The sequence below is a fragment of the Mustelus asterias genome, chromosome 17 (assembly GCF_964213995.1).
Source record: "Mustelus asterias chromosome 17, sMusAst1.hap1.1, whole genome shotgun sequence".
Taxonomy (NCBI): domain Eukaryota; kingdom Metazoa; phylum Chordata; class Chondrichthyes; order Carcharhiniformes; family Triakidae; genus Mustelus; species Mustelus asterias.
Window position 1 is genome coordinate 62,680,767 of NC_135817.1, and position 27,963 is coordinate 62,708,729.

Genomic DNA, 27,963 nt, shown 5'->3' on the forward strand with positions numbered 1-27,963 from the left:
TTCCCAGCTCATCCTAGGTGATTTTCACAGTAACTTCATTGCAGTGTTAATGTAAACCTACTTGTGACACTAATAAATAAACTTTAACTTTATAAATTTTAACCATCCCACAGATTTGATTTTCACAGTACCTTCAGTACAGTGTTAATGTAAGCCAACTTGCGACACTAATAAATGTGACACTTGAAAACTGACTCCCCCTTCTATCATACCACAGTGACAGTCCCAGCAACCAACAACATGCTGCCCAAGATTGTTACCTGCTGCACCGGAGACAACGTCACACAGGGAGGGGGCGGGGCCCTGGGATTGATTGACAGAGGGGGTTCGGTTACCAAGGAAGTGGCGTCAGGAGCGGCAGGGTGGCGGAGAGAGGGAGTGAGTGAGGGAGGGTGGAAGCTGAGGCGCTGCTGCTGGTGAAGGGAGTGCGGCGGTGGGGAGGGGGGAAGGCTTGAGCTGCCCGGCCATTTGCAGCATCGAAGTCTCAGGTTTGTTATTTACATGCAGGGAGGGGATGAAGTGGTCCTCAGCACCGGCTCTGCCGCTGAGTGTTAGCTCCTGGCCTGCCTGCCTGCCCTGGGGGTGGCTCTCTGTCACTCTGACAGGCCTTAAAGACAGCAGGAGCAATCGGGGGGAAGAAGGGAGAGGCTCCTTCAGCCGCCCATCCCACTCCCCTAGGATTTGTGCTGTTGCATTATGTCGGCTGATAATCCCCCTTTTTGAAATGCATTTTGATCAATCTCATTGACCACTGATTTTTTCCCCCTACCCCCTCTTGACAATGAGATTTAGTAGATTATTTTTTTAAGGAACCCTATTAATATTTAATGTGCCTCATTTTAATTGTGGGGTGGGGAGAGGACGTGACTTGTTTCAAAATCATTTCTTTTTCTGTTGTTGTCGAACGATAAAGCACCAAACGGCACAGCCTGTCTTTACATGGCTGCTTTAAGTCAATGAAGACTTGACCTTACAATGCGGTGGGGGCAATGTCTGCATGTCGTTGACAGTCAGATGCAAGTCTGGTCTGATATGTGAGCTTATCTCCCGCCCGCAGGGTATTAGGGAAGATGGCATTCAGCAAAGGATATCGTGTCTATCACAAACTGGATCCACCACCCAGTCCTTACAGTGTGGTAGTGGAAACCCGAAACCGGGAGGACTGTCTGCTGTTCGAGTCTGGAGCTGTGGCTGTTCTCTGTAAGTAATAAATACGGCTTCCTTCCCGTTTCGGGGGAATTATTGACACCCAGGAAATAGGGCTCAACCATATCTTGATTGCTGGCTTTATTTTTTCCCTTGGTGATTGTTGTGAATAACTTTGAAGTTGTCTTCTAGTCTTTCATGAGACTTCAACTTATAATGACTTAAAATGCTCAGATGCACTTTGTCTTCCCAGAATATTGATAGGTGCGTTAATAATTTTTCAATTCTTTCAGACCATGCATGCAGCCTCTATCCCCCTTGTATGCGATTTTATTCCTGTTGATAAATAGATTTCCAAAGCCATATAAATAATACTTCAGACAAGATTCTTTTATATAAATCTCTCTGCATATCAAAAAAGTTGATTTATTAGTGTCACAAGTAGGCTTACATTAAGACTGCAATGAAGTTACTGTGAAAATCCCCTGGTCGCCACACTCCAGCGCCTGTTCAGGTACACTGAGGGAGAATTTAGCATGGCCAATGCACCTAACCAGTACATCTTTTGGAATGTGGGAGGAAACCAGAGCATCTGGAGGAAACCCACGCAGGCACAGGGAGAACGTGCAGATTCCACACACAGAGTCACCCAAGCCCAGAATTGAACCCGGGTCCCTGGCGCTGTGAGGCAGCAGTGCTAGCCACTGTGCCACAGTAAGAAGTCTCACAACACCAGGTTAAAGTCCAACAGGTTTATTTGGTAGCACAAGCTTTCGGAGCCCTTGCTCCCAAATAAACCAGTTGGACTTTAACCTGGTGTTGTGAGACTTCTTACTGTGCCCACCCCAGTCCAATGCCGGCATCTCCACATCATGCATATCAAAGTAGGCATAACGTTTGAATGCCACCCTTACCCCAGCCCTATCATTTCACCTGGGGCTGAAGTTGACAGTTGCATTTCCCCTTCTGATATTTATTACCCTTTTTAAAATGTACGCAAACATCCTGGGTTTATCTGTAGCTGTAGCAAGGTGTCTAATCTGTTAATGGTACATAGTCCTGATGGCATAGCTGAGATTGGGAACTTGACACACTCACACTCTCAATCGCACTGTGGATGAAAATATTGTGACATCTTCTATAAACCAAATCCAAATGGAGGCTTTTAGAAATTAATAAAAAGCAGTGCTGCTGTTGATGCAGCGGCCTAGAAGTAGAGAATTTAGGAAATACACATCAGGTTCATCAGCCTCCTGTGACTAATGGGCTCCATAGATTATCAAGTGTCTAATTAACACAAATAGCAATCTTAGTGTTTAGAATGCTCATATTTAGTTCAGTAGACTTTTACATTATATTAAGGCTGCCTCCTTAAAATGGGTTACTTTTGGACTTATATACATTGTGTATTAGAAATAGCCCTCTGAAAATAATACTGATAAATTCATGCTTTGAGTAGGGATTAAAGAGTTTCAATCCAAACATAAACATGAAATTACCTCTTCGCTCTTCACCTATAGTGTAATTTCAGAATTGTAGCATTTGCAGTTTCTTAATTGCTGCTTGCACTGTGTACAGATGGTTTGGGTAATTGTTGGTTGTACTGATAAAGCACGCTGTAGGAACCTGTTGTGTTCTTATGGGGGAAAAAATGAATAATGGATAGTAACTCGGGATGGTTCTTTAATGTACAATCTGAGACGTTTATTTTGAACTGTTTTGGTTATTGCAATGAAAACTTAAGTTTCTATTTGGGAAGCAGAAGCTAATGGTGTTCAAAGTAGGCACACTCTGGAATGGTGTCAGAAGGCCATGTTAGTTTATGATTGGAAGGATCAGATTTTGATTAGTACACCAGTATAAATGACTTCATATAAACACAATTTCAGTTCTACATTGTTACTCTAAGTGATTAGTTTTATCACCGCTTGAATTCTGAGTTGGATATGGGTGGGTGGGAATGGGTGGCTGGAGGAGGAAGGAAATGGAATGGATTCAGGTGAAATTGATGCCATCTCATCCCACAGTAAGTGATTCTTGAACAGCACTGCGGATGCAAAGAGCCAATGACTCATTCCTGATTCAACCTGGATATGTGACAGGGTTATAAAAACTGTAACTGGGAAGTCTGAGTTAGAACCCAATTCCCCTTGCGCAATATGGAGAACTTCTTCAACTTGTGTAATTAATATCTGTTATGATGTGACTTGGGTAAACCGTTTCAGAAATACATTTTCGATTTATAGTTGTGAGCTGTGGCTATTTTGAATTTGGCGTCAAGACGCATTACTGATGATTAAGTAGAAAAGCTTTAGAGAACACATGTGCCCATTGGTTGTGTTCTGAGTACAGCATAGTCCTTGGGTGAACAAGGTTTTATTGGAAAAAAAAATTGTGCTGTTGTTAGAATTACGAACATAAGAATTTGGAGCAGGAAAAGCCCCCTCAACCCATGGAGCCTCTTCCACTGTTCATTTAGAGCATAGCTGATCTTGTAACTTCAATCCCACATTCCTGCATACCCAGATAATCTTTCACCTCCCTTGGTCAAAAATCTATCTAGCACTTCCTTAAAAATATTCATACTCTAATTTTACTGTCTTTTGAGGAAGAGAATTCCAGAAAGTCATGACCCACTGAGAGAAAAAAATTATCCTCATCTGTCTTAAATGAGCGACCACTTATTTGGAAAAATATTTCCCCTCCCACCTTACTTCAACATATGAAGACTTTATAAAGCCGTAAGGAAGTGTGAAGTGGTTTGTTTTGTTAGAAAGAATGAGAGGCAATATAAACTAAATGATACAATTTTTAAAAGGGTGCAGGACAGAGGGACCTGGGGGCAAAACTACATAAGTCCCCAGAGGCAGCAGGACAAGTTGTGATGGTTGTTTAACAAGGCATACAGAGTCTTGGCTTTATAATTAGAGGCACTGTGTATAGAAACAAGTAAGTTAGACTTAGCCTTTTATATAAGGCTGGGCAGACCCCAGCTGCAGTGTTGTGGCCAGTTTTGGGCATCAGAATTTGGGAATGTTATCAAGGGCTTGTGGTGTAGATGTACTAGAAATAAAGGTCTTCAGTTTTGTGACGAGACTAGAGAAATGGCTAGTTTGCCTAACAGTGGGCACAGTTCAGAGGAGGGTCATCCAGCCTCGCAATGTTAGCTGTGTTCTCTCTCGACGGATGCTGTCAGTCGTGCCAAAATTTTCCAATATTTTCTGTTTTAGTTCGGGAGATTTAATAGAAGCGTTCGAAATCTGGAAGGGTTTTGATAAGGAGAAATTGTTTCCGTGGCCGAAGAGTCAGTAATCACGGTGGCACGGTGGTTAGCACTGCTGCCTCACAGCGCCAGGGACCCGGGTTCAATTCTGGCCTCTGGTCACTGTCTGTGTGGTGTTTGTACATTCTCCTAGTGTCTCTGTGGGTTTCCTCCGGGTGCTCCGATTTTCTCCCACAGTCCAGAGATGTGCGGGTTAGGTTGATTGGCCATGCTAAATTGACCCTAGTGTCAGGATTATCAGGGTAAATATGTGGGGTTGTGGTCAGTGCAGACTCGATGGGCCGAATGGCCTCCTTCTGTACTGTAGGGATTCTATAAATCATAGGACACCGATTTAAGGTGATCGGCAAAAGAACCAGAGGAAACATGCAGAAACTGTTTTTTTTTAAGACATAGGATCATAGAATCCCCTACAGAGCAGTAGGAGGCTATTCGGCCCAACAAGTCTGCACCGACAACAATCCCACCCAGACCCTTTCCCCGTAACCTCACTTAGTTACCCTGCTGGTACCCCTGACACTAAGGGGCAAGTTTAGCTTAGCCAATCAACCTAACCCACACATCTTTGGCTAGATCTGGAATGCACTGCTTGGAAGAATAAACAATCTTCAAAGAGGAATGGGATAAATACTTGGAAAGAAAACATTTGCTGGATTATGGGGAAAGTTATAAAGAAAGTTACAAATGGGTAACTTTTATTTAAGAGTCAGTACAAGCACAATATCCTTCTTCAGTGCTGTGATTATTCTATGCTTTTGAGTATTTATTCAAGTATATTGTTAGCTTGGGTTGTCACTGTGGGAATAAATAAATGCTGATCTCAAGAATAATTGATCTTTTCCTGAGCCTATTATTGATGCAGAAATTCTTTGTTTCTACCTGAAGTAAAATGGAGCTTTACTCTGGGCACAGTCAATCTGAGGATTTGTGTGGTTTCAAATTCAATTTGGAGGCGTTAATGTGGACAAACCTTTGATTTGGAAATACTTTACAGCATATTCCTGCTTTCCCCCTTTACAAAACCAGTCATTTGGCCCTTCATGTCTGAGCTGGCTTTAAGTCCTTCTCCTCTCCAGTGACAAATGTTTCACTTTTATTTCTACAGAACAAAATGAGTAGAAACATAGAAAAACTACAGCACAAACAGGCCCTTCGGCCCACAAGTTGTGCCGAACACATCCCTACCTTCTAGACCTACCTATAACCCTCCATCCTATTAAGTTCCATGTACTCATCCATGAGTCTCTTAAAAGACCCTATTGAGTTCGCCTCCACCACCACTGACAGCAGCCGATTCCACTCGCCCACCACCCTCTGTGTGAAAAACTTACCCCTAACATCTCCCCTGTACCTACCCCCCAGCACCTTAAACCTGTGTCCTCTCGTAGCAGACATTTCCACCCTGGGAAAAAGCCTCCGAGAGTCCACCCGATCTATGCCTCTCAACATCTTATACACCTCTATTAGGTCTCCTCTCATCCTACGTCTCTCCAAGGAGAAAAGACCGAGCTCCCTCAGCCTATCCTCATAAGGCATGCCACTCAATCCAGGCAACGTCCTTGTAAATCTCCTCTGCACCCTTTCAATCTTTTCCACATCCTTCCTATAGTGAGGCGACCAGAACTGAGCACAGTACTCCAAGTGGGGTTTGACGAGGGTCCTGTATAGCTGCATCATTATCCCCGGACTCCTAAAGTAATTGGTATAATTTTCTTTTTGCCGTAATTGAGGTTTGTAGTAATGCAGCTGGCTTACCAGAGTAAGAAGGGCAAATGCTAAGATCTGTTTTCATGCTTCATACCTCTTTACTGGAACCATGGGACTTTGGAGAAATTTATCATCTTCAGTTCTGAAGCTAGTTAATAACAACGGAAAGAGACATTTCTGATAACTGTGAATATTTTAGGGAGGATTTGGTGTTTGCCGTATCAGGGATTGAATGGATTTAATGCTGACACTCGTACAAAGTTAAATGCATTCTTTTTTTGTATTGTGTTTGTTTAAGCAGAAGAAATATTATAATGTTATTGGGCCAATGATTTTAAAAATATTATTTTTGTAAAGAATGCAGACCTTGAATGCCATTGTTAACCATCTTTACAGGCTGGCATAAGCAGTTGTATTTGTAAAATCTGGATCTTTCATCTCCAGCAAATCCACTTAACACTGTTCTGCTTGTAGCTTTGTTAATTGTCTGACTAAAAGAATGAAATAATTTTTTGTCTTACATCCTTAAGGTCATTAAAAAAAATAATCCTGCCGCCATTCACTGTGGGCCTTGACACGTTTATTTAATAACAAAGTACCAGTGAGGAATTGTTTGTTTAATTTTCTTTGTGGCAAGTTGAAGATGTGTATATACTCCTACAATTCTGAATTTTGTAATTCCACTTAATATGATTTAATATTTATTTAAATATAGCATTGCCATTGCTGACTGTCAGTCAATTCCCAGGGGTTACTGTTGTCCAAAAACTGAACTGGTCTAATCATATAACCACTGTGATGACAAGTGCAGGTTACAGGCGGTAACTCACCACCTGACTCCCCAAAGCATGTCCACCATCTGCATGGCACAAGTCAGGAGTTTGATAGAATGCCGAAATAAAAAACAGAAAATGCTGGAATAGGTCTGCAGCTCTGGCAGCATCTTTGAAAAGAGAAACAGTTAAGGTTTCACATCCATATGACTGTTCCTCAGGGCAGAACGTGATGGAATACTCTCCACTTGCTCCAGCAACACAAGGCTTGATACAGTCCAGGGCAAGCAGTCACTTTATCGCCACCCATTCATCACTTTAAAAATTCACTCCCTCTATCACTGAAGCATAGTGGCAGCAGTGTGTGCCATTTACAAGGTGCACTGTGGCAGTTTACCAAGTGTCAGGAAGCAGGTTTTAATAAGCAGTATTTGTGGATATTATAAATAAGACATGGCTTTAAGTAAGTTTAATTTTGTAGATCTGTATTTGAAAAAGTTAATGACTCCAGTTTGGTTAAGATGCATGCATGGTGATGAGGGTTTATGACGTGAAAACAAACAGGGTTTTTAAAAAAAACTAGGTTGTTGCTTAGCAGTCAGGAGCCACCCTAAGATGGAAATAACTTTTTTGAGTTAGTTGTAAGCTGGACCCTGGAGAAGCTGGGCAGGACAAGAGAGTTGCATGGAACAGACTTCCCAAAAGAACACAAGTCCAGAAACTTGGAAGTAGGGACAAAAAGTATGTCTCAGGAAGACTGTTAAATTAAAGGAACAAAGAACAAAAAGTTGAACAACCTCCTGTTCAGGAGAATTCAAGCAAAAAGCAGAGAAAGTGTTCTAAAAAGAGACAAAAGTAAGAACCAAATTTAAAGTCAGCTGGGTGAGAAACCAGACATTTGAGGTAAATGAAAGTTTGGTGATGTCTTAATACAGCCTGTGAAGCAGCAAGTGTTCCCTTGGTATGGTTGGATACCTGAGAGATGCTATGGAAGCTTGAATGCAAGTGGCAGTCCAAGGCTGAGGAGGAATACTGACAGAAGAGATTGAAATTCTGGAAGTGGATCCTTGGCGAAGGCATCCGAGAGAAATATTTGTTTGGGAGAAGATTCCATGACTGCATTTTTGGGAGGTTTTTGCAACATTCAAAGAAGTCAGAATTCTAGGAAGACCGGTTGGCATCTGGGAGGACTTGGTGAGAAATCCACAGAAGTTGTTTTGGGTGGTTTCTGTAACTTGATTTCAAAATGTGTTAAATCTGACCACATTTGCCTATTGGTTTACATGACTATGTACTTACTGAGAACATTAGTGTATAAGATCTATTTAGGTACGTGCTTAATCCTTATTAATCTGTGTACATTTGTAAAGATATAGATGGGGGTGAAGGAGTATTGTATAATAGCCAGTCTCCAATAACGGGTACCCTCCCCCTCTCAATTGTTTTATACTTTTGTTTAAAATTAATTGATAGCCCTCCGACTCTGTTCATCTACATCTCTTTAGTGAGGATTCCGCCCAAGAGTGTGACTGTGCAATAGTAACATCAGCTGAGATCGTAACACAAGGCCCCTCCTTCCAAACCTATGACCTCTACCACCTTGGGACAAGGGCAGCAGGTACACTGCTATCTGCAAGTTTCCTTCCAAGCCACTCATCTTACTGGCTTGGAAGTATATCATCACTGTTCCTTCTCACCGTCCTTTCCTGTTGCTGTTTCAAAATCCTGCAACTCCCTTTCTAACAGCACTATTGGTGTATCTGTACCACGTGGACTGCAATGGTTCAAGAAGATGGCTCATCTCCACCTTAACAACAGCAATTTGAGATGGTCACGCTATACTGGCCTAGCCAGCGGCACCTACACCCGTGAATGAATATTTAAAAAAAATCTTGCAAATATTAAAAAAGCCTGAAGATTTTACAATTGTCAGAATGAACAGGCGCCAGAGTGTGGCGACTAGGAGATTTTCACAGTAACTTCATTGCAGTGTTAATGTAAGCCCACTTGTGACACAAATAAATGAGAGTGCTGAAATTCAGCAACTATTTATCTCGTTATCACTTAACATGCAGCTGTGTCTCATTTAAATAACCTTGTATTGCACGTCCTATATCAGCGGGATGAGAAATTTCTGCCTTAGATGCTGATGTCAGAAATCCATCACAGAAATTTGTCATTTTAAATATATGTTTGTCGCTCATCCAAAACGGGGGGCTTAGAAAGCATCGCAACTTGCTGTCAGTCACTGTGAGCAGGAACTGACTGCAGAGTTTGATTGGAGGAGGATCAGTGAGCTTCGGAGAGGCAGAGCTGCTCTTCCAATCACAGATTCAGTCTTTCCCAATCTTGCTGCTCCTGCTCCTTCATGATGTGGAGATGCCAGTGTTGGAGGTTTATTTGGTATCACGAGTTTTTGGAGCGCCTCTCCATCAGGATGAAGGAGCAGCGCTCTGAAAGCTCGTGATACCAAATAAACCTCTTGGACTTTAACCTGGTGTTGTGAGACTTCTTACTGTGCCTGCTCTTTCAGTCACAGGTTCCTTCCTTCCTGTTTTTGCTGCTATCCTTGGAGGAACAGCAAGGGTGAGAGAGAGTGTACCTATTGTTGGAGGTTGAGAAGTAGTTTATCTTGCCTGTCCCACTTGCAGGACACTTTTAGCTGCGCCTTCAGCAGCTGTTAGCCAAAGAGTCTGACGTCCTGCAGAAGGCCGACGAGAAGATTCCGAAAAAGAGAAAGGAGGCAGGAATGTCAGAGCCTGGAAAAAAATCTCTGCCAGACAAGCGGTTGAGAGCAGGCCCAGAGGAACCATCATTCGGTCTGACACCACCTCTGACCTGGCTGTCCTCTGCACAGGCATGGTTCTTGGCTGACCTTAGTTCTTTTGCAGTGACGGAGCCCGAATGAGTTTGCAAATATTGGTTTGAAGGGACATAAGAAATGAAGGAAATTTGCAGATCCGATAAACAACTTTGATCACAGTGAGGGAGCCCTCAGGGTGGATGATCTGGAGAGGCTCAAATAGCATCATGCATTTCTCACAATCCTGGTTCTTGCTGAGTACAGTTAGTACTTTTTTTGGGCACACTATTAAAATAAACAGTTTTACATTTCCAAGTCTGATGCTTTTAAGATAATTTGGACGCCACCAACGGTTTTGGTTGTGAGGGAATGCCTTGCATCTGGAGCATCAAGTCTGCCCGTTCCCTTTGGACCTTACTGTGTAGTTTGTGTTTTCTGTTCTGATGATTTTGCTGAATCTTAAGGCTTCGATGAGAGCCAAGCTCTCCTGTACATTGGACAAATTTATCTTTCCACTTCAACTCCGTACCATGATTCTCAGAACACCTGACATTGCTGTTCAGCAGCCCCTGCAATCAGCTGTGAGGTATTCCTAGTAGTTGACAGTATAATATCTTTGACAAGGTCTCACATAATAGACTGTTTTGTAGGTTAAAGCATATGGGATTGCAGGTAATATCTTGAGATGGGTAGAAAGCTGGTTAGCTGATCAGAAGCAAAGAGTTGGCATAAATAGGTCATTTTCTGATTGGCAGTCAGTGACTGGTGGGGTTACACAGGAACAACAACTGTTCAAATTATACATTCAGTTCCCTCTTAAAATATCACCTGCAAATTTGGTGATAATACAAAGTTGTGAGCTGTGAGGAAGATGCAGAGATGCTTCAGCATAATTTGTGTGTGGGCATATCCATGGCAGTTTCCATATAATGTGGATAAATGTGAGGTTATCCACTTTGGTAACAATAATAGGAAGACAGATTATTACTTGAATGGGTGTAAATTGAGAGAGGTAGATACTCAGTGAGACCTTGGTGTCCTCATGCATCACATGCTGAAAGTAAGCGCGCAGGTACAGCACGCAGTAAAGAAGGCACATGGCATGTTGGCCTTCATAGTGAGAGGATTTGAGTATAGGGTTAGGGATGTTTTACTGCAATTGTATAGGGCGTTGGTGAGGCCACACCTGGAGTATTATGTGCAGTTTTTGTGTCCTTATCTGAGGAAGGATGTCCTTGCTATAGAGGGAGTACAGCGAAGGTTTACCAGGTTGATTCCTGGGATGGCAGGTCTGTCATATGAGGAGAGACCAAGTCGTTTAGCATTATATTCATTGGAGTTTAGAAGAGTGAGAGGGGATCTCATAGAAACTTATGAAATTCTGACTGGGTAGATTCAGAAAGAATGTCCCCAATGGTGGGGGAGTCCAGAACTAATGGTCATAATTTAAAGGATAAGGGGTAAACCTTTTAGAACTGAGGTGAGGAGAAATTTCTTCACCCAGATGGTGGGAAATATGTTGAATTCACTACCATCGAATATAGTTGAGACCAAAATGTTGTCTGATTTCAAGAAGAAATCAGATAGAGCTCTGGGCACTAAAGGGATATGGGGGGAAAGGGGGATCAGGATATTGAGTTGCATGATCAGCCATGATCAAAATGAATGGCGGAGCAGGCTCAAATGGCCACTCCTGCTTCCAGTTTCTATGTTTCTATTTGCCTTGGAATATCTCTCTTCCTGTTCATCAATTGCTTGCTGTTTCAGTTTGCTACACAAAATATTGTTTGGTAATCTTATAAATGATATCTGAGTGTTATAACTGATGTTATCAGCGTTACCACAGTGCAAATAGTTTTGATGAAAGTAAATTACTTGGATGCTGGAATCTGAAACAAAAACAAACTGCTGGAAAATCTCACCAACATCTGTGAAGAGTGAACAGAACTAACACTTCAGTCTGGATGACCGCTTTGTCAGATGCTGGCAAATAGTTTTGGTTCATTTAAGGATTTCTCGATTGCTAATTTGTTCTGCTGCTGGATACACACAAAATGTAGCGAGACCTGCAAGAAAACCGTATCAAGGCAATATAGCAGTTGCTTTTGATTTTTTTCCTGAAATTTTTTTCCTGTGTTCAAGGGTAATTGAGTGAATCCAACATTTTGACCCAAGTTATCAACTGTGACCATCTGCATTCCACAGCCACTCATCAATATTCCCAACAGCATGTTTCAAAGTATTTAATCATCTGTGGATTTATTCTTATTGTTAACAATCTTTCATACAGTTTATTTTAAAATATGACTGCATTAAATGCTTTGAGTAAAGTTGGCTGCTAATTTTGTAGTCATGTTCTGTGATTGCAATTTTTTTGATGCTCTAATATCCACATTATCAATCCCTTCTGTGAATTTTTTAAAAGATCTGAATTGTGTCATCTCTCAACCTTTCTGCGTAGTAAAGAAATTTCAGTTTAGTCATTTATATCAATAGAGTGCTATTAGTTACAGTTCAGAGCTAATACAAAATAAAGGAGAGAAAACTGCACATCTCTTGACACTTAAAGGCATAGATATAAGTGTTCATGAGTGACTCCCTTTATATCAGGGATCTGCTAACAAACAAAATCAAGCCATTTAGTTTGACACAAAGATTTATGAATCAGTTTTGAAGGTCATGTTCTGTCATTAAAATGGACTTTACCCTATTTGCATGCACTAATTGCACAGAGGTCAGTTGGTGACTTTATACAAATGCATTGGTCCACATTCTTGATGTGGTAATAGAAAGTAAACAAAGGGAAAACCAAACTTTCTACCCATCCGAGAAACATCTGCATTCACTGCAGATTATAAAAGCGCTATAATCACTTGGATTCCTTATCATAAATTTTAAGACCTTTTTGTCTTCAGTGGGATATTTACGTGACACCACCATAGTCAGGTAAAAGTCACAAAGCAACTAATATAAAGGATAGAGCCAACGGATTTGAGGCCATATTCTAATTGTGAAATTTAGGTGACGTGGATTGTTATTATGATGGAATTGCTGCCATAAAATTTACTGAATCCAGAAGCATAGGAACAAAAGTAGTCATTTGAGCCTTTTGAGCCTGTTTCAATATTGTGAGATAATGGCTAATCTGCGACCTGACTCCATATGATCTCAGATTTAAAATGAACAGTTGGTTATCAATTGTTATCAATTACACTGCTCTTTGCATGTAGAAGTGTATCCAATTTTATTCCTAAAGGTCTGGCTGCATTTTCAAGAGAATGTCCCTCAGTCCTCGATTCATCAACTAGCAGAAAATGTTTCTCTCTACCCACCATATCTGTTCCCCGAATGTATTGATAACCTCAATCAAATTACCCTTTAAACCTTCTAAATTCTAAGAAATAGAACAATTGTTTATGTCAATCCTCGCAATTTAATCTTTGGAATCCAGATATCATTCTAGTAAATCTTCAGTTTCTCTCCCTTCAAGGCCAGTATATCCTTCCTGAGGTGTGTTGTCCAGAGCTGCTCACAGTACTCAACGTGTCATCTAACCAGATTTTTGTATAACTGAAGCAGAACTTCTACCCTCTTGTCCTCATATAAATATGTATATACAATATACCTGTTGAGAAAATTTTAATGATGTTTGTACCTGAGTCCTTGAGCATCTTTGGACCACCACTATTTTTTTTTTTAGCTTAGACCTAAAAGAAAGTATCCGGTTCTGTCTGTTTTTCAAGTCCAAAATAATAACCTTGCAAATGCCAATATTGAAATCCATTTACCATAGATTTGCCCATGAACTTAATGAATCGTTTAGACAATATTTATTTGTAATTATGCTTCCATTTACACTGCTTACAATGTCATCTATCTTTGTGTCAATGGCAAATTTAGATGTATGGCTTTCCATCTCATTATCTAAATGGCTAATAAATAGGGTGAATATTTAAGGCCCCTTGTGGGATACCACTCATCAAAATCTGCCAATTATGATTCATGCCCATTATCCCCATTCTCTGTCTGCTACCACTCAGCCAATTTCTTAACCAGGTCAATAATCTGCTTTCAATTCCCAGGGTTTTGACTTTAGTTAAGCCTCTTGTAAGGATTTTTTTTCAAATTCTCCCTTGAAGTCCATATAAATAACATGCATAGATTTTTAAGGAGAGAAAAGAGCTGATATTTTGAGTCCAGATGATCCTTTGTCAAAGCTGCTTTGACCTGCTTTGCCAAAGGGTCATCTTGACTTGCAAGGTCAGCTCTTTTTGCTCCTTACAGATGCTGCCAGACCTGCTAAGATTTTCCAGCATTTTCTCTTTTGGTTTCAGATTCTAGCATCCGCAGTTGTTTATGCATAGATTTTTCCCTGTCCACTACTTCAGCTACCTCTTCCAGAAATTTAATTGGTTTTATGAAGCGTGATCCACCCATAACGCATCCAGGCTGGCTCTCTGATCAGCTGAAGTTAGACTATTTAAGTAGGCTTACATTAACACTGTAATGAAGTTACTGTGAAAATCCCCTAGTCACATCTGAGGGAGAATTTAGCATGGCCCATGGACCTATCCAGCACGCATTTCGGACTGTGGGAGGAAACCGACGCAGACATGGGGAGAATGTGCAGACTCCGCATGTGACAGTGACCCAGATTGGGAATCAAACCCGGATCTCTGGCACTGTGAGGCAGCAGTGCTAACTATTGTACTTCCAGAAAAATGTGTGTTCCGTCATTTTATCCTTATCTATAGACTCAGATATATTCCCAGCAATAGATGTTTAGGCTAACTGGTGTATAATTTCCTGGTTTGCCCCTTATTCTTCTTAAATAGCAGGGTGACACACAATTTTCTGATCTAAAGGAATGGTTCCTGAATGAAGAGAACTTGGAAGATTGTAGGCAAGGCGTTGGCAATGTTCCCCCCCCCCTACTTCCTTTTTAAATCTTGAATGGTCCTGGGGATTTGTTACCCTTTACATGGTGAGGTCATGGTTCACTATTAGTTTCCTTGGGATGTTAACATGCCTCAATGGTAATTATTCAGCCTGTCCGCCATTTCCTTATTTTCATTCACAATATCACAGTTACCAGTTTCAAGTGGACAGCATTGCTCCTGACCATCCTTTTTTGCCTATTTACCTATTAAATAAATATTGAGTTGCTTTTGATGTCTCTTGCATGTCCCATCTTTTCAGGATTTCTTTGGTCACCCTTTGCTGTTATTTATATCTTGCCCATTTGCCAAGATGTATGTTTTTAATGTTCTTTCCTTTTTGTCTCTTACCACTGAATTGTCCAGGCTGCCTTTTTTGGCAAGTAGAGATCTTGGCCCTTCGGGGTATGAACTGGTTATTGAATTATTAGATTCATATGGAAGTTAAAATTCCCTATTAAAACTGTTCTGCCCTTGATACATTTCCAATTTCATCAGGGAGTTATGTTGTTGATTTTCCACAATTATTGAAAATGGCTGTTTGTTGCATGCGTGGAAACATTTGTTATTGTTCTAACATAACTATGGGACCAAATTGCAGACCTGCATGGCTTTCCATAGTGTAGTAAGAAGTCTAACAACACCAGGTTAAAGTCCAACAGGTTTATTTGGTAGCAAAAGCCACTAGTCCTATTGCACTAAAGTCCTGTTGGACTTTACCCTGGTGTTGTTAGACTTCTTACTGTGTTTTCCCCAGTCCAACGCCGGCATTTCCATAGTGTAGGCAGAGATTAATGCCTGATTTTTTTTTGATCATCCCTGTTGTCTTAGTTTGCCTTTCGTCCTTAGCTGCCTGTATTAGATCATAAGACACAGGAGTAGAATTAGGCTATTCGGCTCGTCGAGTCTGCTCCACCGTTCAATCATGGCTGATATTTTTCTCCTCCTCATTATCCTGCCTTTTCCCCATAACCCCTGATCCCCTCATTAATCAAGAACCTATCTATCTCTGTCTTAATGACACTCAATGACCTGGCCTCCACAGCATTCTGTGGCAAAGAGTTCCACAGATTCACCACTCTCTGGCTGAAGAAATTCCTCCTCATCTCTATTTTAAAGGCTCATCCCTTTAGTCTGAGGTTGTGCCCTCTGGTTCTAGTTTTTCCTACTAGTGGAAACATCCTCTCCACGTCCACTCTATCCGGGCCTCGCAGTATCCTGTAAGTTTCAATAAGATCCCCCCACATCCTTCTAAACTCCAATGGGTACAGCCCTCAACCGTTCCTCATACGACAAGTTCTTCATTCCAGGGATCATTCTTGTGAACCTCCTCTGGACCCTTTCCAAGGCCAGCACATCCTTCCTTAGATATGGGGCTCGCAGTACTCCAAATGGGGTCTAACCAGAGCCTTATACAGCATCCCTGCTCTTGTATTCTAGCCCTCTTGGCATGAATGCTAACATTGCATTTGCCTTCCGAACTGCTGACTGAACCTGCATGCTAAACTCAAGAGAATCTTGAACAATGACTCCCAAGTCCCTTTGTGCTTCTGATTTCCTAAGCATTTCTCCATTTAGAAAATAGCCTATGCCTCCATTCCTCCTTCCAAAGTGCATAACCTCACACTTTTCCACATTGTAATCCATCTGCCACTTCTTTGCCCACTCTCCTAGCCTGTCCAAGTCCTTCTGCAGTCCCCCTGCTTCCTCAATACTACCTGTCACTGTACACATCTTTGTACCATCTGCAAACTTAGCAACAGTGTCTTCAGTTCCTCTTTCCAAATCATTAAAGTATATTGTGAAAAGTTCTGGTCCCAGCACCGACCCCTGAGGCACACCACTAGTCACTAGCTGCCACCCTGAAAAAGAGCCCTTTATTCCCACTTTCTGCCTTCTGCCAGTCAGCCAATCCTCTGTCCATGCCAGGATCTTACCCGTAACACCATAGGTTCTTATTTAACAGTCTTCTATGCGGCACCTTGTCAAAGGCCTTCAGGAAATCTAAAGAAATCACGTCCACTGGTTCTTCCTTATTTAACTTCCTTGTTCCTAGGGCGGCACGGTAGCACAGTGGTTAGCACTGCTGCTTCACAGCGCCAGGGACCCGGGTTCGATTCCCAGCTTGGGTCACTGTGTGGAGTTGGCACATTCTCCCCGCGTCTGCGTGGGTTTCCTCCGGGTGCTCAGTTTTCCTCCCACATTCTGAAAGACGTGCTGGTTAGGTGCATTGAGCCGAACAGGCACCGGATTGTGGCGACTAGGGGAATTTCACAGTAACTTCATTAGTGTTAATGTAAGCCTTACTTGTGACTCATAAATAAACTTTAACTTAACTTTGTTACCTCCTCAAAGAGCTCTAACAGATTTGTCAGACGTGACCTCCCCTTGACAAAGCCGTGCTGACTCAGTCCTATTTTATCATGCAATTCCAAGTACTCTGCGATCTCATCTTTAATAATGGACTCTAAAATCTTGCCAATGACCGAAGTCAGGCTAACTGGCCTATAATTTCCCGTGTGCTGCCTCCCTCCCTTCTTAAACAGTGGTGTTACATTAGTTACTTTCCAGTCCTCCGGGACCCTCCCTCCCTCCAGTGATTCCTGAAAGATTACCACCAATGCCTCCACAATTTCCTCAGCTATGTCTTTTAGAACCCTGGGATGTAGTCCATCCGGTCCAGGTGATTTATCCACCTTCAGACCTTTCAGTTTCCCCAGAACCTTCTCCTTATTGATGGCCACTACACTCACCTGTGCCCCCTGATTCTCTTGGAGCTCTGGTATCCCACTGGTGTCTTCTACCATGAAGACTGATGCAAAGTAACTATTCAGTTCCTCTGCATTTCTTTATAATAATAGGAATTATTACTTCTCCAGCCTCATTTTCCAGTGGTCCAATGGCCATTTTTGCCTTTCTCTTATCTTGTATATATTGAAAAAAACTTTTCCTATGTTCTTTTGTAAATTCCTTACAAACAATGCAACCCCGCCTCCTTTGTCCATCTGCTTGTCCTTTCGATAGGACACATATCCTTGGATATTTAGATCCCAGCCCTGATCCCCTTGCAGCCATGTCTCTAACCCCCCCACCCCCTACCTCACCCCTACTATTTAGTTTAAAGCCCTACCTACAGCACTAGTTATACGATTCGCCAGGACTCTTGTCCCAGCATGACTCAGCTGAAGACCGTCCCATCGGAACAGGTCCCCTCTTCCTTATACTGGTGCCAATGTCCCATGAATTCAAACCCATTCCTCCCACGTGAATCTTTGAGCCACGCATTTACCTCCTTAATCATCTTGATGCTGTGCCAATTAGCTCATAGCTCAGGGAATAATCCAGAGATTATTACCTTTTTGGTTCTGCTTTTTAATTTAGCTCCTAGTTCTTCATGCTCCCTTAGCAGAACGTCTGTTCCTATTCTACCTATGTCGTTGGTACCTGCGTGAACCACGACAACTCCCACTCCAAGTTCCTCTGCAGCCCAGATGAGAGATCCTAAACCCGAGGACCAAGCAGGCAACACAACCTTTGGGATTCTCGATCCTGGTCAGAGAACAGTGTGAATGCCCCCTAACTATCCTATCCCAATTACGACTACATTTCTTTTATTCTTTGCTATTTTAAGGAAATAATGCTACTACCTAAGATCTGTATTCCCACTAAGCTGTGCAGCAGTCCATCAAGTGCCATTAATTTGACTATTGCAGCCTGATGATTAAATGGTCTTTGCTTGTGGACTAGAGTGACAGTAAAGAACTAATACACTGCCCCACAGCAAGAAATTAACGAATGAGAGTCAAGCTTGACATTGACCAGGTGGAATTAATGTCCAAAATTCACTAGTCAGTTCCTGAAACCCTCAGACTTGTCCTTCCTGTGGCATACTCGGATGGCTCGCCTGAATGTCTTTCTGGTCGTATCACAGCTCCTGCTCTGCCCAAGACCGCAGGAAACTACAAAAGGTCGTGAATGTAACCCAATCCATCACGCAAACCAGCCTCCCATCCAATGGCTCTGTCTACACTTCCTGCTGCCTCAGCAAAGCAGTCAGCATAATTTAGGACCCCATGCACCCCGGACATTCTCTCTTCCACCACCTTCAGTTGGGAAAAAGATACAAAAGTCTGAGGTCACATACCAACCGACTCAAGAACAGCTTCTTCCCTGGAATGGACCTTTTGAATGGACCTACCTTGAGTTGATCTTTCTCTACATCCTAGCTATGATTATAACACTACATTCTGCATTCTCTCGTTTCCCTCTCTATGAACAGTATGCTTTGTCTCTATAGCACGCAAGAAACAATACTTTTCACTGTATACTAATACATGTGACAAATCAAATCAAAATGTTCACTGTAAACCAATAATGAGGACAGACGGTGAGTGGGAGGGTTGAGGAGGGAATCAGAGCAGGGGGCGTCATGGAGAGAAGCGGGGAGTTGAGAGAATTGGCGAACTGGATGTAGGAAGCAAAGAGCAGGAGGCAAGTTGAAAGTGTTGGTAAATTATTAAGAGTTAGTAAGTGAATTTTTGGGATAGTTAATACCACTGATCTAGTCGTTTTGCTACAGCTGATTTGGTAGAATTTTGCTGAAAAGGGACATGTTAATGAAGCTTTTTTTTGTCGTGGACTCATCTACAAACACAAAAATGCCAAATTTCATCACCAATCACAACCGTTTACACTACAGAAAAGGGTGCTGATTTATTGGCAAATTGACTCTGCTGAGGTGTTGCCATGGGGAAAGCAAAGGCAAACTGTTGGGTCCTCCAGCTTACAGGTAATTCAAAAATATAAATCTTGAAAATATTCCGACATTAAAATAAAAGCAAAATACTGCGGATGCTGGCAATCTGAAATAAAAACGCAGCAATTCGGAGGGCTTTCGTATTTAATGCTCTCTCTCTCGCGGTAGAGGTGTTGATTTTGCTTTGTGTGGGCTGGTTGAGTACAGTCTGTAGTTTGCCTTTTATGGACATCCAAACTAACATCAGCAATTGATGGGACATATGGCCTACATACCTGGTATTGTACTAACACTGAAATTATATGGTGGGCAGAACACCTTTTATGGATGGCAGCAGTTTAGTAAGTGAGTAATTTGTAGTTGTATTCTTTCTTCTATACCTATTCCTGTGGTAACTTTAAAATATGTCTTATTTCTACTGGTGGCACACATCCACACTTTGGGGCACGTCCATTCTACATGTGGATGGAAAAAAATTACGATGGAGTATTGCTTGAGATTGGTCCCCTTGCTAATTTTGCTTATGTATTTTTCTCCAGGTTTCCTATTCATATTCAAGGACTCTTTTATCCTTAATCTCTACCTACTTCGCAGATAGTGTTTTAATAAATTGTGAATTCGGTACAGAGTTGAGGATTTTATCATCATTTATGCAGACTACATATCTACTCCATCTGAACTGGGTTTTGAAGATGAGTGCTTCAATTCCAGACGTTTTGAAGTACTTCATTGTGTTTTCATATTTGATGCCTCTGATGTTCTGACTGCATCTTGTGCAGCACCCATTTAACTGCTTAAAAAGTCTGAAGTCAGTCATTCATGTCTCAATCATATAGGAGAGTAGGCCTATATGTATTTTAACATAATTTTCAACTTAATTTTATCCATAAAGTTTCCACTGCTCACTTACCTCTTATATTCTTTTTACTGTTGAAGTGATTTCATCCCGAACCACTGAGGTACAGGTCCTGTACAAGATTTAGTGAGAGGGAAGAACTGAGGGAGATCAATATTAGTAGAGAAATGGTACTGGGAAAGTTGATGGGATTGAAGGCGGATAAATCCCCAGGGTCTGATAATCTACATCCCAGAGCACTTAAGGAAGTGGCTCTAGAAATAGTGGATCCATTTGGTGGTCATCTTCCAGGATTCTATAGACCCTGGAACATTCCCTGCAGATTGGAGGGTAGCTAATGTCACTCCAATTTCAAAAAGCGATAGAGAGAAAACAGGGAATTATAGACCAGTAAGCTTAACATCGGTAATGGGGAAGATTCTCAAATCCATTATCAAGGACATTATAGCAGAGCATTTAGAAAGCCGGGGCAGGATCAGACAGAGTCAGCATGGATTTATGAAGGGGAAATCCGTTGGAATTCTATGAAGATGTAACTAGTAGAGTTGACAAGGGGGAACCAGTAGATGTATATTTGGACTTTCAGAAAGCGTTTGATAAAGTCCCGCACAAGGGGTGGCACAGTGACACAGTGCTTAGCACTGTTGCCTCACACAGCGCCAGGGACCTGGGCTCGATTCCCGGCTTGGGTCACTGTCAGTGTGGAGTTTCACGTTCTTCCCGTGTCTGCGTGGGTTTCCTCCGGGTGCTCCAGTTTCCTCCCACAGTCCAAAAGATGTGTAGGCTAGGTGAATTGGTCATGCTAAATTCTCCCTCAGTGTACCCGAACAGGTGCCGGAATGTGGCGACTAGGGGATTATCACAGTAACTTCAGTGTGAATGTAAGCCTACTTGTGACTAATAAACTTTTTAACTTTGCTTTTATCATGCAACATTAAAGCACATGGAATTGAGCGAAATGTATTGAGATGGATAGAAAACTGGTTGGCAGAGAGGAAACAAAGAGTAGGAATTAATGGGTGCTTTTCAAATTGGCAGGCAGTAACTAGCGGGGTGCCACAGGGATCGGTGCTGGGACCCCAGCTATTCCCAATATAAATGATTTGGATGAGGGAACAAAATATAACATCTCAAAGTTTGCAGATGATACCAAATTGGGTGGGAGGGTGAACTATGACGAGGGCGCAGAGATCCTTTAGAATGATATAGCGGCACGGTAGCACAGTGGTTAGCACTGCTGCTTCACAGCTCCAGGGTCCCGGGTTCGATTCCCGGCTCGGGTTACTGTCTGTGTGGAGTTTGCACATTCTCCTCGTGTCTGCGTGGGTTTCCTCCGGGTGCTCCGGTTTCCTCCCACAGTCCAAAGATGTGCGGGTTAGGTTGATTGGCCAGGTTAAAAATTGCCCCTTCGAGTCTTGGGATGTGTATGTTAGAGGGATTAGCGGGTAAATATGTGGGGGTAGGACCTCGGTGGGATTGTGGTTGGTGCAGACTCGATGGGCCGAATGGCCTCCTTCTGCACTGTAGGGTTTCTATGATATGGAAAGGTTGGGTGAGTGGGCTAATCAATGGCAGATGCAGTATAATTTGGATAAACATGAGGTTATTCACTTTGAAAACAAAAACAAGAAGGCAGGTTACTACCTGAATGGCTGTAAATTGGGAGAGGGGAGTGTGCAGCGGGACCTCGGTGTCCTTGTGCACCAGTCACTGAAAGTAAGCATGCAGGTGCAGCAGGTGGTAAAGAAGGCAAATGGTATGTTGGCCTTCATCGTGAGAGGTTTTGAGTACAGGAGCAGGGATATGTTGTTGCAATCATATAGGGCCTTGGTGACGCTACAGCTAGAGTGCAGTTTTGGTTTCCTTTTCTGAGGAAGGATGTTCTTGCTCTCGAGGGAGTGCACCAAAGGTTTACCAGGCTGATTCCGGGGATGGTGGGACTGATGTATGAGGAGAGATTGACTAGGTTAAGATTGTTTTCGCTGGAGTTCAGACAAATGAGGGGGGATCTCATAGAGACTTATAACATTCTAATAGGATTAGACAGGGTAGATGCAGGAAGGATATTCCCAATGGTGGGGGAGTCGAGAACCAGGGGTCACAGTCTGGGATCAAAGGTTATGGGGAGAAAGCAGGATTAGGCTATTGAGTTGGATGATCATCCATAATCGTAATGAATGCTGGAGCAGGCTCAAAGGGCCAAATGGCCTCCTCCTGCTCCTATCTTCTATGTTTCCCTATCTTAACCTGATGTATTTAGTTCCTAACCCTGACCACCTTGCAGCCATGCCTTGGTAATAGTTACCATGTCTGTGCTTGACTTGAATTTGTGCCTGAAACTCGTGCAATTTGTTCCTTTGTGCATATGAGTAAGAATGCTTATTTGAACCACACAACACAGAAGGAAAAACAGTAAAGATTGGGAATAAGAATACTGATCCGAACTGATTTTTCCTTCAGAATTGACCTTTTTTAAAAACTTTTTTCCATTTTATAAAAAAAGCTTTGGCGTTTTAGAATGTGTCAAATGGCGGTTTAAGGTTTTTTTTAAAAAAAAGTCTTTCCCCTCCTTTTTGTTTAGAAGGTTTTAATTTGCTGGGGGGAGGTGAGAGTGAAATCCTTTGACATCAAGGCTGCATTTGATGGAGTGTGGCATCAAGGAGCCAAGCAAAACTAGAATCAATGGGTATCAGGGTGTGGAGGGACTGACTACGGAATCTCTGTGGGTGGAGGTTAGGAACAGGAAGGGGTCGGTAACTTTGCTGGGTGTTTTCTATAGGCCGCCCAATAGTAACAGAGATGTTGAGGAGCAGATGGGGAAACAGATCCTGGAGAGATGTAGGAATAACAGAGTTGTCGTGATGGGAGATTTTAATTTCCCAAACATAGATTGGAATATCCCTAGGGCTAGGGGTTTGGATGGAGAGGAGTTTGTTAGGTGTGTCCAGGAGAGTTTCCTGACACAGTATGTGGATAAGCCTACTAGAGGAGAGGCTGTTCTTGATCTGGTGCTGGCTAATGAACCTGGACAGGTGGAGGATCTCTCGGTGGGTGAGCATCTTGGGGATAGCGATCATAATTCTATCTCCTTCACGATAGCATTGGAAAGAGATAGGGTCAGGCAGGCTAGGAAAGTGTTTCTCTGGAGTAAAGGGAAATACAGTGTCATCAGGGAGGAAATTAGACGGGTAAATTGGAAGGAGGCATTCTTGGGGAAAAGTACCGAAGGAAAGTGGAGGATTTTCAAGGAATGTTTGTCTGGAGCTCTGCATGACAACGTTCCGATGAGACAGGGGGGTGTTGGTAGGGTACGGGAACCGTGGTGTACGAAGGTTGTGATGAACCTGGTGAATAAGAAAAGAGAGGCGTACAGAAGGTTCAGAGAGCTAGGAGGTGTTAAGGATTTAGAGGAGTATACGCGATGTAGGAAGGAGCTTAAGAAGGAAATTAGGAGAGCGAGAAGGGGTCATGAGAAGACCTTGGCGGGTAAGATTAAGGAGAATCCCAAGGCTTTCTACAAATATGTCAAGAGTAAAAGGATGAGATGTGAAGGCATAGGACCCTTAAAAGGTGAAGGGGGAAAAGTTTGTGCGGAACCGTTAGAAATGGCGGAGCTGCTTAATGAATACTTTACCTCGGTATTCACGGTGGAAAGGGATCTGGGTGGTTGTACTGCTGGATTGCGGAGGACAGAAAGGATCGAGCATGTGGACATAAAGAAAGAGGATGTGTTGGAACTATTGAATGGCATCAAGGTTGGTAAGTCGCCGGGACCGGATGGGATGTACCCCAGGTTACTGTGGGAGGCGAGGGAGGAGATTGCGGAGCCTTTGGCGATGATCTTTGCATCGTCGATGGAGACGGGAGAGGTTCCGGAGGATTGGAGGATTGCGGATGTGGTCCCTATATTCAAGAAAGGGAACAGGGACAGCCCGGGAAATTACCGACCGGTGAGTCTAACCTCAGTGGTTGGTAAGTTGATGGAGAGGATCCTGAGAGACAGGATTTATGATCATCTAGAGAAGTTTAGTATGATCAAAAGTAGTCAGCACGGCTTTGTCAGGGGCAGGTCGTGCCTTACGAGCCTGGTTGAGTTCTTTGAAAATGTGACCAAGCACATTGACGAAGGAAGAGCGGTGGATGTGGTCTATATGGACTTCAGCAAAGCGTTCGATAAGGTCCCCCATGCAAGACTTCTTGAGAAAGTGAGAGGGCATGGGATCCAAGGGGCTGTTGCCTTGTGGATCCAGAACTGGCTTGCCTGCAGAAGGCAGAGAGTGGCTGTGGAGGGGTCTTTCTCTGCATGGAGGTCAGTGACCAGTGGAGTGCCCCAGGGATCTGTTCTGGGACCCTTGCTGTTTGTCATTTTCATAAATGACCTGGATGAGGAAGTGGAGGGATGGGTTGGTAAGTTTGCTGACGACACCAAGGTAGGTGGTGTTGTGGATAGTTTGGAGGGATGTCAGAAGTTGCAGCGAGACATAGATAGAATGCAAGACTGGGCGGAGAAGTGGCAGATGGACTTCAACCCGGATAAGTGTGTAGTGATCCATTTTGGCAGATCCAATGGGATGGAGCAGCAGTATAAAATGAAGGGTACCATTCTTAGCAGTGTAGAGGATCAGAAGGACCTTGGGGTCCGGGTCCATAGGACTCTTAAATCGGCCTCGCAGGTGGAGGATGCGGTCAAGAAGGCGTATGGCGTACTAGCCTTCATTAATCGAGGGATTGAGTTTAGGAGTCGGGAGATAATGCTGCAGCTTTATAGGACCCTGGTTAGACCCCACTTGGAGTACTGCGCGCAGTTCTGGTCACCTCATTACAGGAAAGATGTTGAAGCCATTGAAAGGGTGCAGAGGAGATTTACAAGGATGTTGCCTGGATTGGGGGGCATGCCTTATGAGGATAGGTTGAGGGAGCTTGGTCTCTTCTCCCTGGAGAGACGAAGGATGAGAGGTGACCTGATAGAGGTTTACAAGATGTTGAGGGGTCTGGATAGGGTGGACTCTCAGAGGCTATTTCCAAGGGCTGAAATGGTTGCTACGAGAGGACACAGGTTTAAGGTGCTGGGGGGTAGGTACAGGGGGGATGTCAGGGGTAAGTTTTTCACTCAGAGGGTGGTGGGTGAGTGGAATCGGCTGACGTCGGTGGTGGTGGAGGCAAACTCGTTGGGGTCTTTTAAGAGACTTCTGGATGAGTACATGGGATTTAATGGGATTGAGGGCTATAGATAGGCCTAGAGGTGGGAATGTGATCGGCGCAACTTGTGGGTCGAAGGGCCTGTTTGTGCTGTGGCTTTCTATGTTCTATGTTCTAAACTCTCCACTGGTTGGAATCATATCTGGTGCATAGGACGATGGTTGTGGTTGTGGAGGGTCAGTCATCTCTGCCCCAGGACATCTCTGCAGGAGCCCCTCAGGGTAGTGTCCTAGGCCCAACCATCTTCAGCTGCTTCAATGACTTCCCCTTTGTCATAAGGTCAGAAGTGGGGACGTTCACCGATGATTGCACAATGTTCAGCACCATTCGCAACTGCTCAGGTACCGAAGCAGTCCATACTCAAATGCAACAAGATCTGGACGATATCTAGGCTTGGGTTGACAAGTGGCAAATAACATTCGCACCACACAAATGCCAGGCAATTACCATCACCACTAAGGTACACTCTAACCACCGACCCTTGGCATTCAATGTTGTTACCATCACTGAATCCCCTACTGTCAATATTCTTGGGATTACCATTGACTAGAGACACAACTGGATTCGCCACATAAACACAGTGGCTACAAGTGCAGGTCAGAGGCTAGGAATACTGCGGTGATTAACTCACCCCCTGACTTCACAAAGTCTATCCAGCATCTACAAGGCACAAGCTAGTAGTGTGATGGACTACTCCCCACTTGCCTGGATGGGTGCAGCTCCAACAGCACTCGAGAAGCTTGACACCATCCAGGACAAAGCACCCCGCTTGATTGGCACCACATCCACAAACATTCAATCCTTCCACCACTGACGCTCAGCAGCAGCAGTATGCATAATCTACAAGATGCACTGCAGCAATTCACCAAAGATCCTTAGACAGCACCTACCAAACCCCATGACTACTTCCATCTAGAAGGGCAGCAAATACATCGGAACACCACCACCTGCAAGTTTCCCTCCAAGCCACTCACCGTCCTGACTTGGAAATATATTGCCGTTCCTTTGCAGTCGCTGGGTCAAAATCCTGGAATTCCCTTCCTGACGGCATTGTGGATCAACCCACAGCATGTGGACCTGCAAGCTCACCACCATCTTCTCAAGAACAGCGACGCCCATGTCCCACGAATGAATTAAAAAAATTGCTGGTTCTTTGCCTAAGAAGTTATTCTCTGTGTTACTTCACACAGCATCAGAAGGCTATTTGGCTGTGGCGACATTTGATCAGGACTAATTCTGTGACTTAACCTAATGCTCTCACTCATTTTCCTGCATGATCATTGAAAGAAAGCAGATTTTGTATACTGAGGTCTTGAATCCACAACCCTCAGATTTAGAGAGTGGGTGGGGGAGGGGAAGTGCTACCCACTGAGCCACAGTTGACGCCTATCTATGTGGTTCTCTGCCCTCAACCCAGACCAGTTCAAGAACCTCTACTGCCTACACTGTAAACAGATAACTTGAAAGAGGCAAAGAATAAAGCCTGGGACTTCCTTGATTTGTATAGCCCAGGGTGATGATAGGTAGTCATTTTGTTACAATTGACATAATTAATTTGACTATGGATCCTCAGTCCGTGCTTCTACTTGTGAAGTGCTGCCAATTTGAAACCTGAATGTGGGTTTAATTTGCATTGGAATTGAAGTATTTCCTGTCTTTTCATTGCAATTACTATTTTTCTTTTTGGGTGCTTTTCAGAGTCGCAAACAGAATACATAAAGACAATGTGGTTAATATAACAGAAAACTCAAATCTTTTTTATTACCTTTTATTGCAGGTAAATGCATCTTTGTGCCTCCTTGACTTAATGTTTGTGTATGCAAACCATTGCAAACGTTGATTTTTCACTTTCCTGTTTTAGTCGCATATTTAAGGGCAAGAGTGAACCAGTGAAAGCAAGGATTCAAATAGTAGGAAAATATATTTTGAGAGAACTGGTGATAAAAGCTGGTTAGTATTTAAATAGATACCGGTGTCCAGATTATTGGTTGAGCACTGAATGTTCATAGAATCCCTACAGTACAGAAGGAGGCCATTCAGCCCATTGAGTCTGTACCAACCACAATGCCACCCAAACCCTATTCCTGTAACCCCACATGTTTACCCTGCTTATCCCCCTTACATTAGGGTCTATTTAGCATGGCCAATCAACCTAACCCACACATCTTTGGACTGTGGGAGGAAACCGGAACACCTAGAGGAAACCCACGTAGACACAAGAAGAATGTGCAAACTCCACACAGACCGGAATTGAACCTGGGTCCCTGGTGCTGTGAGGCAGCAGAGCTTCTATAGGTATGTTAGGAGCAAAAGGATAGTGAGGGATAAAATTGGTCCTCTTGAAGACCAGAGTGGTACACTGTGTATGGAACCAAAAGAGATGGGGGAGATACTAAATGGTTTTTTTGCATCCGTATTTACTGAGGAAATGGGCATGGAGTCTACGGAAATAGGGCAAACTGGTAGGGAGGCCATGGAACCTTTACAGATTAAAGGGGAGGAG

At 43.1% G+C, this 27,963-nt stretch overlaps 1 protein-coding gene across 6 annotated transcripts in view; it reads left to right on the plus strand.

Moving 5' to 3' along the window:
• The first annotated feature begins 384 nt into the window (after positions 1 to 384).
• The window catches only part of synj1 (synaptojanin 1), a 114,431-nt gene continuing 86,852 nt past the window's right edge, over positions 385 to 27,963 (plus strand). For 4 of the 6 annotated variants that reach the window (XM_078232818.1, XM_078232820.1, XM_078232822.1 and 1 more), the window contains exons 1-2: positions 385 to 488; positions 1,058 to 1,200. In XM_078232818.1, the coding sequence (XP_078088944.1) occupies positions 1,071 to 1,200 (130 nt within the window). In that variant the 5' untranslated portion in view covers positions 385 to 488; positions 1,058 to 1,070. The remainder of the gene's footprint in view (positions 489 to 1,057; positions 1,201 to 27,963) is intronic. The other 2 variants (XM_078232819.1, XM_078232823.1) reach the window with 1 other exon arrangement.